Consider the following 18,163-nt stretch of genomic DNA (forward strand, 5'->3'; position numbering starts at 1 on the left):
CTCTCCCTCTTACGGCAGTGAGAGGATCAGAGTGGAAGCAGAGGGTGCTAAGAATCTCTGGGTACAACCAGGCTGCCATGCACGGAAATTGAACTTGGCCTGTTATAACGTACGATCACTCATCAGTGAAGACAGGATATTAGAGCTGGAAAAGGAATTAGAAAATGTGAATTGGAATATCATCGGTTTGGCTGAAACAAGAAGAAGAAATGAGTCACTTATAAGTCTATCAAGTGGAAATCTGCTGTACACCAATGGAAACAGTGAAAGGAGCGAAGGTGGAGTTGGGTTTCTGGTCCATAAAGATTTAAAAAACAACATTTTGGAATTCAAAAGTACATCACCAAGGGTGTCAAGACTAATACTCAAGATTTCTAAGAGGTACAAGCTAAAGATTATAATGATTTATGCACCAACATCGAGCCATGATGATGAAGAGGTTGAAGAAATGTACACTGAAATTGAGAGTCTTCTAGATGAGCAGAAAACCCACTACACTATTCTTATGGGGGACTTCAATGCTAAGGTTGGAAAAAGGCAAAACAGCACAGAAAGAGGAACTATAGGAAATTTTGGAATTGGTGAAAGAAATAAAAGAGGTGAAAGACTTGTGGAATTTGCAGAATCTCAAGGACTGTCAGTAATGAACACTTTTTTCAAGAAAAGGGTGAACAGAAAGTGGACATGGAAGAGTCCAAATGGATTAACAACTAATGAAATCGACTTCATCCTCACTAACAGAAGATATATTGTGAATGATGTTACCGTCCTGAATAAGGTAAATGTTGGAAGTGATCACAGAATGGTAAGATGTACACTTGATATAGATGTAGGAAAGGAAAGGAAAAAACTGACTCGAGTAAATAATACAAAGGTCTTTGAAATAACAGAGGAGGAGAAAAAGCAGTATGTACTGGAACTTAAGAACAAGTTTGAGCTTCTGCAGACTGCTCAGGACCAAGATATCGACGAGGAATATTACAACTTTCTGAAAGTGATAAAGCCCAAGAAACCTATAGGGAAACAGAAATCCAAAGAAGAAAAAATTAGTCAAGAAACACTTGTCATGATGAACCAAAGACGACAAATGAAGAGCAAGAAAAACACTGACAGGGAGAAAATTGAGTATACTGAGTTATGCAAAGCCATTAGAAAGAGACTCAGAGAGGACATAAGAAGATTTAACACAAGAAAAGTAGAACAAGCATTAAGGGAAAACAAAGGATTTAAATCAGCAGCCATCAGCAGTAATACAGAAAGACAAATGATACTGAAACTGAAGAATAGCGATGGTGTACTTATAAACAGCAGAGAAGGCATAATTCAAATAGCAGAAGACTACTATAGAGAATTATACAAGGAGCGAGGGAATGATACCAGCAGTGGGGAACATGGATTGCAAAGTAGCAACACATACGACATACCCGATATTCTTCCTGATGAGGTAGAACATGCATTGAAGAAAATGAAGAATCGGAAAGCCCCTGGGGAAGATGAAGTTACTGTAGAGTTGTTAAAATTGGGAGGAAGAGACATAACACAAAAACTGGCAAGGCTCTTCACAAAGTGCATTAGAAAAGGTGTGATGCCTAAGCAGTGGAATAATGCAGTCATAGTTTTGCTGCATAAGAAAGGAGATAAATCAGAAATTGGAAATTATAGACCAATTAGCTTGTTATCCCATATCTACAAGTTGTTCACAAGGGTCATTACTAACAGATTAGAAAGAATACTTGATGAGAATCAACCGAAAGAGCAAGCTGGCTTTAGGACAGGATTCTCAACTATGGATCACCTTCACGTAATATCACAGCTAATGGAGAAAGCAAATGAATATAAAACACCATTATGCCTGGCATTTGTGGATTATGAAAAGGCATTTGACTCCATACAGCATAAGGCAATGTTTCGGGCACTGGAAAGACAAGGCATAGATACTCCATATATTATGATTTTGAAGAAAATATATGAGAGTGCTACATCCTTTATTAGACTGGACAAAGACAGTAGCAAATTTAAAATCGAGAAAGGAGTTCGACAAGGAGACACAATATCTCCGAAGCTGTTTACTGCTGCCCTTGAGGAAGCTTTCAGAAGATTAGACTGGTCGCAGAAAGGAGTCAATGTGAACGGAGAGTACCTAAACCATTTACGATTTGCAGATGACATTGTGGTCATAAGCCACGATCCCAAAGAATTAGAGGAAAATCTTAATCAGTTATGCACAGTTAGTAAGGATTTTGGACTAAAGATGAATATGGATAAAACAAAAGTAATGATGAACAAGTATGCCACGGAAAGGGAAATAATGATTGAAGGAGCAGTAATTGAAAAGGTGGAGTCATATACTTATCTGGGACAAGTTATTAGCTGTAATAATGATAAATGGCTGGAAGTCAAGAGAAGAATAAATTTTGGATGGATAGCATTCAGGAAATATAGCCACATACTGAAGAGCAATATCCCAGTTTGTCTGAAACGTAAAATAATGAATCAATGTATACTCCCCACCATGACTTATGGAAGTGAAACTTGGGCACTCACCAAAAGAATGGAAGAGAAGCTAAGAACTACACAGCGAAGAATGGAACGAATTATATTGGGAATCAGACTGTTAGATAAGAAGAGAAACACATGGATTAGGCAGCAAACTCAAGTAAAGGACATTCTTATCAAAACTAAAGAACTAAAATGGTCTTGGGCAGGACACATAGCTTGAAGACATGATGACAGATGGACTAAGAAAATAACCGAATGGTACCCAAGAGGGGCTAGAAGAAAACCTGGAAGACAAAGGCGGAGATGGATAGATGAAATTCATGAGTTTTTGAGTAGTAAATGGATGGCCAGTGCTCAAAACAGAAGGAACTGGAAAGTTGCTGGAGAGGCCTTCATCCTGCAGTGGATTGAAAATGGCTGATGATGATGATGATGAATTGCCAACTGTTCTGCTTTGTAATGGAGAATCTGTCTTTTTGACTTGTTTTGATCCCTTCTCCATCTTGTTGTAACATATTTTTTCTTTGCCTTTTACTAAAATTACATTAAAACTAGAACCTTTTTAAAAAAATTCTGTGAATTTCTGCTTATTTTTGTTAACACATTCACTGTCAACTTGAACCCTACCAGACAAACTCGTTTCCCGCTACAGTAGTTTCTCCCTGCATTCTCGATAAACAGATGGTGTGTATTATTGGTAGTGGCAGTAGAAGTCATTAACAAGGTACTGATTAGTTTTTTCTCATTAGTAAAAGCAGATTACTGGAGTTCATGAGTGGGCTAAAATTTACTAATGAGTACAACCCTCCAGACTGTTTACCGAGAATGCATGGAGAAACTGCAGTAGCGGGAAAAGAGTTTACCCAATAAGTTTTCCGAAGTTTGCCATGGTTCTCATGTTGGCTTTCTTTACCTTCACCGAAAATGGTTCTTAGAGTGTTATCCCCCCCCCTTCTTGTTGTTTTAATATAAGAAAACGACTTCTACTGCCACTACTGATAACACGCACTGTCTGTAGAAGTCGTTTTCCTATTTTAAAACAGCAGGAAGGGGGATAAACACCAAGACTGTGGCAGTCTGGAGGGTGAACTCCAACACTCATGAACTCCAATGATCTGCTTTTGATAATGAGAAAAAAAAAAATAAATAAATAATCAATACACCGTTATCGACTTCTACTGCCACTACTGATAATATGCACCATCTGTTTACCGAGAATGCATGGAGAAACTACCTTCGCCGAAATGGTTCTTAAAGTCACATGGTTTTTCATCCAGATTAAAAACCCCTTCGCACATATATGCATTAATTTGCAGTGAAAGTGTTAATAAATTAACCTTCAGGTACACCAGTCTACTTTGCAAAATAGAATAACAGCATTATTCTATTATACAAAACAGAATATCCTATTTTGTATGGGATAACAGCATTATTCTCTGTAATGTGACTGTTTCATTGTACTTGTGTGGTGTGAAGCTAATTAATAATGTCTTTCAGTATGATGCCAAAGAAAGATAACATACATTTCAGAAAACACATACAGCCATACCATACTGGAAATACAGTATTGTAAAATCTGGAAAAGGTTATGTGTGTTGTATATAGATGTGATTTTTCAATTTCAAGTGGAAGGAAACACAATGTAATCAGCATGATGTCTTTCTGTTTATTTGCAAACAAATAAACAAAGACAATGTGCAGTACACAGAAACAAAAATTAGACATGGTGTTTTAGAGTGTCAATGATATTGTCATATTAGTATTAGTAGTGGTAAACAATGCAAGAAAGCAAGCTTATACAGCATCAGCCAAAAAAAACACTGTATATATCATGTGTCTGCACCACTCTAATAGTTTGTTTTCTGATTCTTCCTTGAATTAATTCAAACTAATTACCTACTTCTATAACCCCAGATGGAAGCCTGTTCTGATAATCAACTACCTGATAACTGAGGGCAGACTTCTGCACAGCTATCCTGCAACCATCCTTCCTCAATTTCAGTTTATGCTCCTCATGTGTCATTATGTATGTGGTCTGAACAAGAGGAAGTATTCCATCAGTAGCAAGCTTACTCAGTCCATTCAAAGACTTAAATACTTCAATCCCATCTCCTTGCAGGTGCCTAGTTTTCAGATGTTGCAGTTTGCAGAACTTTCCTGGTAAGAGCACTCTTTTGTTCCTTTCACTAATCCCACTGCTCTTCTTTGCACCCATTCCAACAGATCCATATCCTTCCTAAAATGAGGCTTCCAGACCTGCTGCAGTACTCAGGATGTTGTCTAACAATTGCCTCATACAATTGGATAATCACCCCTTACACCTCTGTTGGCAAAATTCTTGTATATCATTGACAGAACCTCATGAGCTGTCCTGGCAGCTTGCCTGCAGTGCTCAGAGAACTTCATAGCTGATTGTGGAGTTCCCTCCAGGTCCCTTTCATTCTTCACTACCCTGAATGTGGTACCATACAGTTTGTATGTTAACCTGGTATTACTGCTACCCATGTAGTACCTTACATATGTGATAAATGTTTTTTCATATTGTTTATCATAGAATATAAGCTTCTTCCAGTTCTGTAAATCAAGCTGGCTTGCTGTCCAGAAATGTTTCCCTGACAGTGAAATAGCAAAAAAAAAAAAAAAGGTGTGGAAGAACAAAAACAGCAAACACTGTTTACTGAAATTTCTCAGATAAGGAAAGAAGTCATAGTGATGGCTCTAAAAAAAATGTGCCATTGCTATAGATGTCAAAATTCAAAGTTATTCCAAGCTATATATGATTGTGGTGGCCTCTCCTCATAATAAAAAATCATAAAATTGAAAGCAACATGTTCTCAGTGCCAGCATTGGATGATCATTCTAGAGGCTGAAAGCATTTAGAATTCCATTAAAAAATTAATCTTTCACCTACTTTTGACAATGCCCCTGTTACGGTATGCATAAAAATTGAAGTGGCAACAGTCTTAAAACAGGAAACTGAGTACTTGGTGGTAATAAGCTGTCTGTCTGGGTCATCTCATGTGCTGTAAAAGGGGCAGTTGTTGTTGTGTTTAGATTTTTCTGGTGCAAAGGCTATTCAGGCCATATTGCACCTATCATAGTATTTAATACTAGTTTTATTGGCTTCTATGGAAGCAGTTAGAAACAGTTATATAAACCTATTTGTTTCAGAAAGAAGAAAAATTCTGCAAGTTTTGAATTTTCCCCTATCATATGGCTAAGTGACAATTCCTGTAAGTTTGAAAGAGAAGTGAATGAAATTAGACGAGAGTTGTTATACAAGGTGCATTCCAGGAGTATGTGTTTTATTGTGAGTGACCTGTGGCAATGCGAACACTGTGGAGGGTCATTACCTGATAACAGGAATAGATGGGTCAAATGAGTGTGGCCTATTCCGGCTCTGGCCAGGACTATCTCTTCTTGTCTGTTTGTGCGAAAATTGGAAGCCCATAATTGCAGTACAGGTTTAATTTCAAGGAGTTTGTTATGTATATGTATTTGCCACTGAAGTGTCCATCGTTTCTTACATATATATATGCATTTTGTAATCACTGAACGGGACCAGAAAATTCATTGGGGCTGTGCTAGATGGATGCTTGGCAGCAGCATCTGCAATTTTGTTTCCTGGTATTCCAGTATGACCTGGGATCCAGCAGAAGACAACCTTTTGCTGATGATCTCTGAGACAAATCAACTCTGATCTGATGAGCTGTAGTAATGGATGAGTAGGTGGGGAAATCTTCTGCATTGCTAAAGGGCACTTTGCGAGTCTGTGTAGATTATGCTCTTTTCGATTGAGAGATGGAAAGTGTTTTCCAGAGCAAGCTTTATGGCATATAATTCAGTGGTGTAACTACTGCATTCAGTCGGAAGTGATACAGAAATTGTAGTGTCGTGGAATACTGCTGCTGTACTTGTTCCACTCTCGGACTTCAATCCATCAGTATATATTTTAGAGAAGTCAAGATAACATTGTATATGAGCAATGTGCAGCTGTTGGATGTTATTATCCGTTAAGGCGTGTTTTCCCCATTGGTGGAAATAATTGTCACAAGACGGCATGATGATAGACCATGGAGGAATGTGATCTATACGTTCTTGGTGGACTTTATTGAGTTGTATATTCCAGTTTTCTACTAGTTCCATTAACATAATACCTGCAAGCCTAGTTGCTTGTGGTTTGTTTCTATAAAAGGTCGTGAGTTGCAGATCATTAAATATTGACCAGTTAGGATGGGTCAACTGGCTTTTGATCTTGGTTGCATAGTTCAGTAATAACATCTTTCTTCTGATCTTTAGAGGAGCTTCATAGGCTTTTACATACAGACTTTGCACTGGAGATGTTCTGAACGCACCTAGGGCTGTTCTAAGAGCTGAATGTTGAATAGGGTTCGGCGAGATAAAGCACTTTCCCTAGTAGAATCGAAGACAGGTGTGCCATAGTCCAATCGAGATCTGATTATGGATCTATATAAGTGAAGCGAGGTGTAACGATCTGCTCCCTAGGTTGTTGCTGATAAGGCTCTGAGTAAGTTCGTTTTTTTTGACAAGCTTTCCAGAGATGTTCAATGTGTTTTTGATAGTTTAACTTGCTGTCAAAATTAAGCCAAGCATACGAATACTATTTGCTATTGGAATAGGATGGTTATCTAATTGGAGTTCAGGATCAGGATGTATTTTACGAATGGTACAGAAGTGAATGGCAGTCGATTTCTGGCTGGATAGTCTGTAACCGTTTTGTGTCATCCAGATCTGGATCCGATTTATTGATATCTGCAATTGTCTCTCAATATAGTTCATGTTTTGAGAATGGCAGGAGATTGTGAGATCATCGGCATAAAGGTGAGTCCACTGTTTCTGGAATGAGTTCAGTTAATTGATTAATTCTAATTGCGAATAGAGTGGTGCTGAGAACAGACCCTTGAGGGATTCCTTCTTCCTGGACAAAGTTTTTAGAAAGAGTTCCCTGATAACGAAATTGAAAGGATCTTTGTTGTAAGAAATTTTGGATGAAATATGGCAAATTTCCTCTCAGGCCAAGAGAATGTATATCCTTTAAGATGCCGTAATGCCATGTGGTGTCAAAGGCTTCCTCAATATCCAGACAGACCATAACGAGATGCTCCTTTTTGATGAATGCATTTCTGATGTTTGCTTCAGCTTTAATCATAAGGTCCAGTGATGATCGATTTTTTCTGAATCCAAATTGATTGTTATTGATCAAATTTTGGGATTCAAGATACCAAGTCAGACGGTGATGAATCATTTTTTCAAGGGTTTTGCTCAGACAGCTGGTAAGTGAAATTGGTCTATAGTTATGAGGAACAGAATAGTCTTTACCAGGTTTTGGGATAGCCAGTATGTAGAAATGATGCCAGGAGCTTGGGAATGTATGTTCAGTGAAGATTCGATTGAAGAAGATGAGTAGTGATGAGTATGATTTTGGATCTGAATTTTTGAGCATAACATAAAATATCCCATCAGGGCCAGCAGCACTGTTCCTTGGGTTGGTAAGGTTATGCTGCAGTTCAACCATAGTGAATGGTTGATTATATGTTAATGCACATTTGTCAGTGAATTCAGTTTGGATTTTTTTAGTTACATGTTTAATTTTTGAAATGATTAGTCATAAGCAGTTGAGGAGGACAACTGAGAAAATACAGATCCTAGTGCATTTGCGATTTCTGCAGGGGTAGAGAGTTCCTGTCCATTCCATTTAATTAGTGGAGTAGATGTTGGACGAAATTTGCCATTTAACAGTTTTATCTTGTTCCAAATCAGTCTGATGTCTGTATTTTTATTAACTGAGGAAGCGAATTTAATCCAAGATTCTTTTTTTGCTTTTCGTCTGATATAACAATCTCTTGCTCTAAGTCGCTTATAATTAATAAGATTGGAAGTGGTTGGATGTTTGTGGAATTGATTCCATGCTTTGTTTTTCTCTTTTTTTTTTTGCATTGTTGCACTCTTTGTTCCACCAATAATTTAATTTTTGCCTTTTTCTGACTTGGTATTGTGGAATGGCAGCGGTTGCAGCTGTTAGAATTTGGTTTGTAACGTGTTCAGTAACATGGTTGATAGAAGAGCACTGTATGATATGGTTGTTGAACGAGACAAGCCTGCTGTATTTTATCCAGTCAGCCTTTGGAAATTTCTATTTTGCTGGATTATCTCTTGGTGATGAACAGGAAGTTTGAACTTTGCATATTATTGGGAAATGATCACTGTTGTAAGGATCATTAAGAGTTACCCAATCAATACTTGGATAAAGCACTGGAGAGCAAATGGAAAGATCTACTGTGGAGGTTGATCCGGTAGGAAAATGAACATAGGTAGGAGAGCCAGTATTCAACAATGTTAAATCCTATCTGTCTATCAACATTTCAGTAAGCTTACCATGCCTGTCTAAGCTGGAGGAACCCCATAATGGGTGGTGAGCATTAAAGTCACCTAGTAGACAGAAGGGAGGTGGTAGTTGCAACACAAGATCTTCCATTTCCTGAATAGAATATGGACAATTAGGTGGAAGATAAATTGAAACTAATGTAACAGTGATTCCAATTACTATGCATGTGGCAACAGCTTCTAAGGAAGTTTACAATGGAATGCATCTGGATGAAACTCTTGAGTCCAACAGGATGGCTACTTTTCCATGTGTGGTATTTTTTCATTAGTGTGGCTACTTTTTCATTAGTGGTATCTATCCGTAAAAGGGGCTGCATGCCTTCCAGTGAAAATGGAAGCATATTGGTTGATATTTACTACTATCTATAAAGAAGTGCTAAAAGGAAAGATAGAACAGATTTAAATAATTTCAATTAATGCACACTGAAGCAAGAAAAAAGGTTTTGAAGCATGTCTGTATGTGTTGACTGTCTTTGGGTAAATGTTTAACCTTCAGTTTTACACAAAATTCCTACTATAAGAGAGACCATTAATTGTAAATAAAATGTTACATACAACATTGACATCAGTGTCACTTTTAGTATTCCTCAATGTGATTTCCACAAACAAATAAAATAACATGTTTTCATTAAATCTAATGTAATTTTAAATTCATTAAAATGAATTTAAAATTAGTGTAGTTTTTCAATTTAATTCTGACAGTGTACTACCATCATGTACTTTACAAGCAGCTCATGTATTTAGAGCACAAATAATGAAGAATGAGAGGGTTTCATTTTCATAATCGTAAACAAGGGGTGCTCATATAAACAAATTGAACACCAGTAATGAGGAAATGCAGGAGTTCCATTTTTCAAGAGTTCCACAATCTGCTATTCTCGGTGGTGTGAGCCTTAGCAACTCATACTAATTCCCCCAGCAATAAATGAACCTCATGCCCAAGGAAGGGAGGAGAGTTCAAATGTTAACAAATGTGCATGCTGCAAAAGTTTTATTTTAAAAATATCCATTTTCAATATAAAGAAGTGGATGTTCATAGATGTGTCCATAATAGCTTTAAAATGTAGAGTGGTGTTAAAAAGTGAACAATTTTGAATTATTTTTTGCTGATAAAAGGTTTTAAAAAAGTAACACTTTGAAGGAAAAGCATTTCCCAGTGTTAAGGGGTAGTAATGCCTGTTTGGTGTTTTAACTTTAAAGTGCACTAATAGGTTTTGAATGGTATATCAAACAAAATGTTGAATTCATTTCTGCAGAAGAGTTCTCTTTGGTTGGGGAACTGGAAAGTGCACAAGGAAACTGAGATATAACAAATTATCCCAAGTCATGCTTGGCATTTTAACAATTCCTCACCAATTGTGAGAGGTCTAATCTTCACCAGAAAGAGAAGATGTGAACTCAGGGTATGCTGCATGTGAGAAACACATGCAGCATAGCTTGTGTTCACATCTTCTCTTTCTGGTTAAGACTTAGAAATGCTCTTGACAGCCAAGTATAAACAGCAGTAGCATTATTATAAACAAAACTGTGATGCTCAACATTTCAGAAAAGGGCACTCTGCTTTCTAGAAGCAATCTTATTCAGCTGATGTCAAACAGACAATGTGAACAGAAATCCACAAACAAAAATCCTGTTACAGTATGAAAGCATACTGTACTAGTAAATAACCCTATGGCTGTATTTTAATGTAAGATGTGCATATTGTTGGTGAAACTTGATTTTTAGTGCAGTTTGGACTTAAAAAAAAAGCTCCTGCTTTTTCTGAAATACAGCCCCTCCCTGGCTTATGTAATACTAGACTTACGGAAATTTGACTTTACGTAAGTTTTTGCCGGCCAGTGCAAACTTAAAAAAAATCGTGTAAACGTATTTTACATCCTGTAGGAATAAATGGAGGTATTGTGAAAATATCATTATGTGAACCCAATTACACGTTGGTTTTTTTTTTTTTGGTAATTCGTTCCAAGACCTTGGAAGTTGAAATTTTCATTATATAACTAAGTTATTTAACTCTCTAACTAAAAGGTCATTTTTATAATGGAAATTGCACTACACTTTCATCATTATCATAAGTTCCATTATAAGAATCAATTTTGAACACCTTTGTCATATTTTTCTAAAACACATTTCTGGAGGTCACTACCACAAAAAACAATAAAAACAATTTGTACTTTCCGGTTTATTGGGCTTTTCTGTTAGCGCAATCTATTATAAATGGGTAGTAAACTCGATTTTATCGCATTTGCGATAATACCAATAACCGGAATTCTGTGTGTTTTTACCTTACAGTATTATGGTGAAATAAGTTCCCCTTCACTGAAATCTTCAATCATATAAAAAAATATAAATAAATTTTCAGAATCTTCTCTTCATTCCTATTTACTTATTACAATGGTGAAGGGAAAGGGACCAACAGAAAGTGCAAGCGCTGGCAGTGCTAGGAAACAAAACAAAATTGATTTAGAAATGAAGATGAAAATGATTAAGAAGTACGAAGCAGGACAAAGTTTGTCATCTGTTGCACAGAATTAAATCTCGCTGCCTCAACAGTGAATACTATTTTAAGGGATAGTGCATGTATAAAAGAACATGTTAAAGGATCAACGCATTTAAGATCAGCAGTGAGCACAAAACAGCATTTAGGTGCTGTATAGAGGATGGAAAAGCTATTAATAATATGGATAGAAAATCAGATTCAGAAGCAAGTGTCCCTGAGTCTAATGGCCATTCAAGCAAAAGCAAGAAGTATTTATGAAGATATTAAGGATAAGTACGGCGAACTCCAAGCCGAGTTCGTGGCGAGAAATGGATGGTTTAATAGGTTCAAGCATCACACTAGTTTCCAAAATATTAAAGTATGCGTGACATCGCCAGTGCCAATTTTGCAGCTGCAGAGAAATTTTGTGATGTGTTGGAAAAACCCCCTTCTAAATCTCTCTCTCCAGTCCTGAACTTCCGTAGCAGCATGCTTATCAGCAGGAGAGTTAATTCTGGCAATGATGCTCAAAAGGTAAAACTTGCTGATGTTATGCCTGTCTCCTCTCTCTTTCTGTAATTTTATAATTTTGAAATTTTTGTAATTTTGTACACTTTTGTAATTTTTCCTGCACATGAGATAAAAAAAAAAATTGAATAAATAATTCTATTTATATTTGTGTCAAACATTAATTTTTTGCTTCAATTAAATTCAATCAAATTTGTCAGTGCTGTATAAGCATTTAGAAAAATTCTGACTTACGTAGAGTTCCGCGGAACGCAACCCTAATGTAAGTCGAGGAGTGGCTGTACTCTTTTTTTTTTTTTTTTTTTTTTTGTAGTTGTTGGCGCATCGGCTTCTGTGGCCATAGTGCACCTCCCAAGGTTTTTGCAGTACTTTGATCCAAGCCCGAGGCGGGATTCGAACCCGCGACCTTTGGGTTGCCAGGCAGGCACTTTACCCACCTGGCTAGCCCGGTCGGCGTGGCTGTACTCATTTTTCAACCTGATTTTTTGCTGAAAAGGCTTCCATTTTCTACCTGTTACGGCCAAAAAAAAAAAAAAAAATCTCTCATTTGTCTCCTGCTTACAGTTACCCAGCTTTTTGAAAATCAAAAGTTGGCAGCTGTGTGTATCTTGCACATTTTGTAAATCTAGAATTCAAATACTAATTATCACATCTTAGAAACATTCTTTCATCTTATTCATTGGTACTCATTCTTCTGTTGAGACAGAATTATGTTTGTAACTGCTTAAACTTATCCATAATGGTAAAGCAGCAGTTATGAAGACTATTTTATTTAAAAATACATGAAAATTAAGACTTTATTATTAAATAATTTCTACAGAAACTTATTGGCTCTTTGCTGCTTAAGAGGCATTTGCTAGTAGCATTGTACAAATTGTGTTTAGACTGGAAGTAAACTTTCAAATATTTTATCATTAGAAATATTTTCTTAATGATTTTTTCTGTTGTTGTCATGTACTCTTGTCAGCACATGGACTCACTGCAAGTGTAAAGAATATAGTGGCACCTCTGAAAAACAGGACTTAATTTAATAAAGACTTTAATTTTGGACTAATACACTAAAGTATGCTATTATGAATTAAATTTTATAAAATTATTTTCATACTTCTATTGAAAAAAAATACATACAATATCTATAAATAAGGGTGGGGTGCACAGAAGAAATTTAAATTAGAGGGGTGTAAAATACAAAGATATAGTGCCTTTTCAGCCAAATATTATATTTTGCAGAAGGAAATCTAACATACCGTTACTGCAGAGAGTGAAGTTGTTACTAAAGGTGGTATGGTGGCAGTATTATCGTTTGACTGCTGTTGTCCTCTTGTAGAGGATAAGAGAGTGGCTGCCAAGGGTCCAAGGAGGGAAGAACTGTATGTTGTGCCAAATGGGCGGGGAGTGAAGTTGGTGAGGCTGTGCGTAGGTTTAGAAGGTGTAACAGGAGATGCATAATTTACCGATGAAGAATGCTGAGAAACAGAAAGAGGTATATTTCCATTCTGTATAGGAGCAGAATCCCTTTCTGTAGTTGGGATCCAGCTGTCTGTGTTCTCATTATCAGCTGTTTGTTGAACATCCTCTTGGTCCTTAATACCCTTCATCAAAAACTTGGTATTGTATGGCAGAGTCTGATATTTTGGATCATTCTTAGAGGGAGTGAATTCTGCAAAATCATCAGCTTGCTTTGAACCATGCAATTTTGCATGAAGATCATCCTGACTTCTATCAGGTTCCTGAGAAGTTCTCTGAAGGGGTTCCACAGTTGCAATATTTGTGCTAAGTGGCCGAATTCGAGTCTTATTCTGAGTCTGCATGTGAGGCTGTTTAGCAACTGTAGCGGAATGGATCTGATTTGCTAGCTGTTGATTGAGTATCCTTTTTCTCTGAAGACGTTGTTGTAATTCTGTTATTTTTTGATCCATGTGTGAAGCTTCTTGTTGCCGTTGTGCTAAAAGTTCTCTTTGTTGGGCAATGCGTGCATTTTGCTGTTCTGTTAACTTTGTTTGATACTGTAAAAAAAAAAAAAGAAAGAACTTTAATAAAACAACTTGAGTAAAAATGTTATCACTACATATTCTCACTAGCTTTAAACTGGTATGTGCACACCGTGATACATATAGAACTGTATAATGTAATTTTATGCAAAACTGAAATTTAATAATAATAATATAAACAAATTATAAAAAAATAACAAAAAGGTTTAGAAATAATTTAAAAATAAATTTATCCATACTACAAGAATTTTTTCTTACATTATATTTATCTACTTGTTTCATTAAAATGATACAGAAGATTATTCAACTATAACACCAAATTACTTAGGTCAATACATCAGTGATTCAAAGGTTTTCAGATTTGTAGACAAACTAGAATGACAGTGAAATTTTTGAGGAACAGAATCACACATGGTACAAACAGGATCGATCATCCATTAATTAAATTACCAAAATAATACAACATAATTTGCTTTTCTATCTGCTACTCTGAAATCTAATAGGAGGCAATATAGTTTCTTAATTTTTGCAGGCTGGTAGTCCTATCTCAGCTGATGGAAAAAAAGACCACACTATGTGGATAAAGGGAAAATCACTATGCTTAATGCAAGGTTCATAACTGTGCCAATAAGCTTACAATTAACAAGATATAATGAATTCTGAATTTGGAATGAGTGAAAAACAGTAACTTGAAATAAATTTAGAAACAAATTTTAAAAAAATTTTGCAAAATGGCTTTCATCTGTTCATTAGCGGAAAAAGTAAATATAAAAGTTAAATACTATATATAGGATTGCAGGTTTGAAAAAGTTGCATTATTTGATGTAAAGGATTTTTTTATTTTTTTTTTGTATAGTTTCTTTTTAGGAATGGTACAGGAACACATGCATATCCTTTTGTTCTCTGACACTTTTTGTTTAACTTTTCTACTGCTTTTTTGCCACTGACCTGAAAGTCAGCTTAATGTATGACTTATGGCCATGTTTTTAAAATTTATTCAGAATTCAATTAGCATTAGCAAGGGCACATGATGCAAGAAAGCAAGCTTATATAGCATCAGCCAAACCCCCCCCTTATTTCACCCATCCACTTGCTCCAAATTTTGTCAAGTTCTGCCTTGAATCTATTTAAGCTATCAACTTCTACAATGACAGATGGAAGTTTGTTCCAGCAATCACCCATCCGCTGGCTAAAGGCAAACTTCTGCACATCTATCCTACAACTGTCTTTTCTCAATTTGAATTTATGCCCTCTCAGGCGATTATTCTGAGCAAGAGGAAGAATCCCATCAGCATTGAGCATGCTCAAACCATTCAAGGCTTTATACACCTCAATTAGATCACCTCGCAAGTGCCTAATCTCCAGACACTGTAATTTGCAAAACTTAAGCCTTCTTCGTAAAAGCAACCCTTTGTTCCATTCACTAATCTTGTTGCCCTTCTCTGTACTCATTCCACCAGCTCTACATCCTTCTTAAAATGAGGCCTCCAGACCTGTATACAGTACTCAAGGTGTGGCCTGCCCATTGCCTTATACAAGGGGATAATCACCTCCTTATCTATGCTAGAAAAATTGCTGTATACCATAAGCATTAACAGAGGCATATGATGCAAGAAAGCAAGCTTATGCAGCATCAGCCAAAAAAAAAAAAAAAAAAACTCACTCCCATTTCACCCCTCTGTATCATTGACAAGACACCATGAGCTACTCTTGCAGACTGTCTGCACTGCTCAGAAAACTTCATATCTGCCTGCACAATTACCCCCAAGTCCTTTTCATTCTCTACCACAGAGTTGATACGTTACTCTGGGATTACTGCTTCCCATATGTAGTACTTTACATTTGTCAATATTAAACTTCATTTGCCACCTCTCAGCCCATCGGCTCAACTTTTCTAGATCCTGTTGCAGCAGTGTACTGTCATTAGTGTCATTAACAACCCTGCCAACCTTCGTATCGTCTGCAAACTTGGACATTAAGCCTGATATACCATCATCAGTATCATTTATAAATACAGAAAACAACAATGGACCCAACAGTGAACCCTGAGGGACTCCACTAATAACAATATTCCACGAAGAGCAGTGTCCATTGATTATCACTCTCTGTCTTCTCCCACTTAACCATTTTTTTATCCATAGCAGCAATTTGCCTCCAATGCCACACTGCTCCAATTTGTGCAGCAGACTTCCATGTGCAACAGTATCAAAGGCCTTTCTAAGATCCAAATATATGATATCAAAATTATTCTTTGCATCCAGTTCCTTTGTGACTACATCATAGTATCCAATCAAATTTGTCACTCAAGACTTCCCGTTAACAAACTCATGCTGTGTCCAAGCTATAACTGAAGTCTTGTCTAGATGATCCTGTAATGCTTCTTTATCCAGTGTCTCCATTAATTTCCCTGGAACAGAAGTTAAACTAACAGATCTGTAATTACTTGTCTCCCCCTTTGATCCTCCTTTGTGGATTGGGGTCACGTTTGCACATCTCCAGTCCATGGCTACCTCCCTGAGTCCAGGGAGGTACCCATGATAAGCTCTCATAATTATAGCTAAGGGTTTGCTTACTTCCTTTGCCGGCTCCTTTAATATAACTGGATAGATTCCATCCACCCCAGGTGCCTTTTTTATGTTTATCTTCAACAATTTCTCCTCCCCTTTACTCTCAGTTATTACAAGATTATCTAGCTTACTGCCAGAGTTGAATACACCTCTGGCATTCCCCTCACTGAATAACTCCTCATGTGTGAATGTCGATGAAAAATATTCATTTAGTTTGTTAACTACCTGAGCAGGATCATCAACAGTCGAACCATCGATATCAAGTGGACCAATCTGATTCATCCCCTTGTTTCTAGAGTTTACGTAAGTAAAGAACTCTTTGCTGTTTTTCTTTGCATCCTTTGCCAAAGATTTCTCGTAATCTGCCTTCGCCTGCTTAACCTCCTCTGTAACTTGGTTACAGACCAGCTTATATCTATCATAGGCTTCTGTGTCACATGTTAATTTATATGTATCCGATGCATTTTTCTTCTCTGTCACATTAAATTTGAATTTTTCACTTAATTCTGAATTCAAAGTTGTAGCAGTTATAATTTTGTATTAAATATTGTAATTTTCCTTCAGCCATGCAGTGCACATTTTTTATCAGCTTTAGTTTCAAAGTAATACTATTATTCCATTAAATGAATATATCAGAAAAAATTCTATTTTTTTGAAAGAATGATGGAGAAACAAACAACTGTTATTAGAGGAAAGTCACTGATGAGGCCACACAAAATTCCATACTTGAACAGATTCTACAATTGTATTGCTAAGTTAAATTATCCTTGAAATTATTATAAATTTATCAAAGTCATTCTTGAATATATATTCATCCACAATTTTACCTTTGAGTTTTGTATCTGCAAAGACATTATATATCATTCAGAAGGCCTTTATGAGTATTCGAGTTATGATACTAATCATAATTAAAAAACATTTAATTTTTAATTATGAAATTATCGAAATGAATGAGACAAATGCTTTTTGTTCGTCTCTGATAATTTGGAAAGTTTGACTCCTTGATATTATGACATGACAGTACAACACTGTGAGCATATGTATTAGTGTTAGCAAAGATACTAGGAAGCATGCACCGGGGGGGGGAAACCTACCAAACCTCATCTTTCCATCTCCCCTAATAATTTGTCTATAATTCTTTCTTAAATTTATTAAACCTACCCACTTCCACAAAACCAGATGAAAGTTAACTCCAGCGATCAACCACTCTCTGGTTGAAAGCAAAATTTGCACACCTATTGTACAACCATCCCTTTTACAGTTTAAATGTTCTTGTTTTGGAAAACACACGTGAAGTGTGTTTTCCAAAACAAGAATAAGGATGCCATCAGCATTTAATTTATTCAATCCATTTAAAGCATTAAAAACTTTAATCAGGTCTTCTTGCAGATGTCTAGTTTCCAAATTTTCAGAACTGAAGTCTCTCATGGAAAGAGTACCTTTTTTGCATCCTTGGCTAATCTTGCTGCTCTTCCCTGCACCTGTTTCAATAGATCCACATCCTTCTTAAAATGGGGCATCCAGATCTGTGTGCAGTACTCAAACTTAAACATTGTCTAATACATGGGATAACCACCTCCTTGTCCCTGCTGGCAAAATTCATGTATATCATTGGCAGGTCCCCATGAGCTGTGCTAGAAGCTTATCCACAGTGCTTAGAGAACTTCTTCTCATCTGCAATACCCATATTCAATACC

The 18,163-nt window shown here is 36.5% G+C and overlaps 1 protein-coding gene across 1 annotated transcript in view; it reads right to left on the bottom strand.

The window, feature by feature from the left end:
* The window catches only part of LOC150088656 (apoptosis-stimulating of p53 protein 2-like), a 162,488-nt gene that overhangs the window by 51,202 nt on the left and 93,123 nt on the right, over positions 1 to 18,163 (bottom strand). Inside the window, exon 4 of the mRNA XM_090370281.1 lies at positions 13,156 to 13,914. Within this exon, the coding sequence (XP_090226407.1) occupies positions 13,156 to 13,914 (759 nt within the window). The remainder of the gene's footprint in view (positions 1 to 13,155; positions 13,915 to 18,163) is intronic.

Source organism: Mastigoproctus giganteus, chromosome 3, assembly GCF_048544385.1.
Source record: "Mastigoproctus giganteus isolate SK-2022 chromosome 3, ASM4854438v1, whole genome shotgun sequence".
NCBI lineage: Eukaryota > Metazoa > Arthropoda > Arachnida > Uropygi > Thelyphonidae > Mastigoproctus > Mastigoproctus giganteus.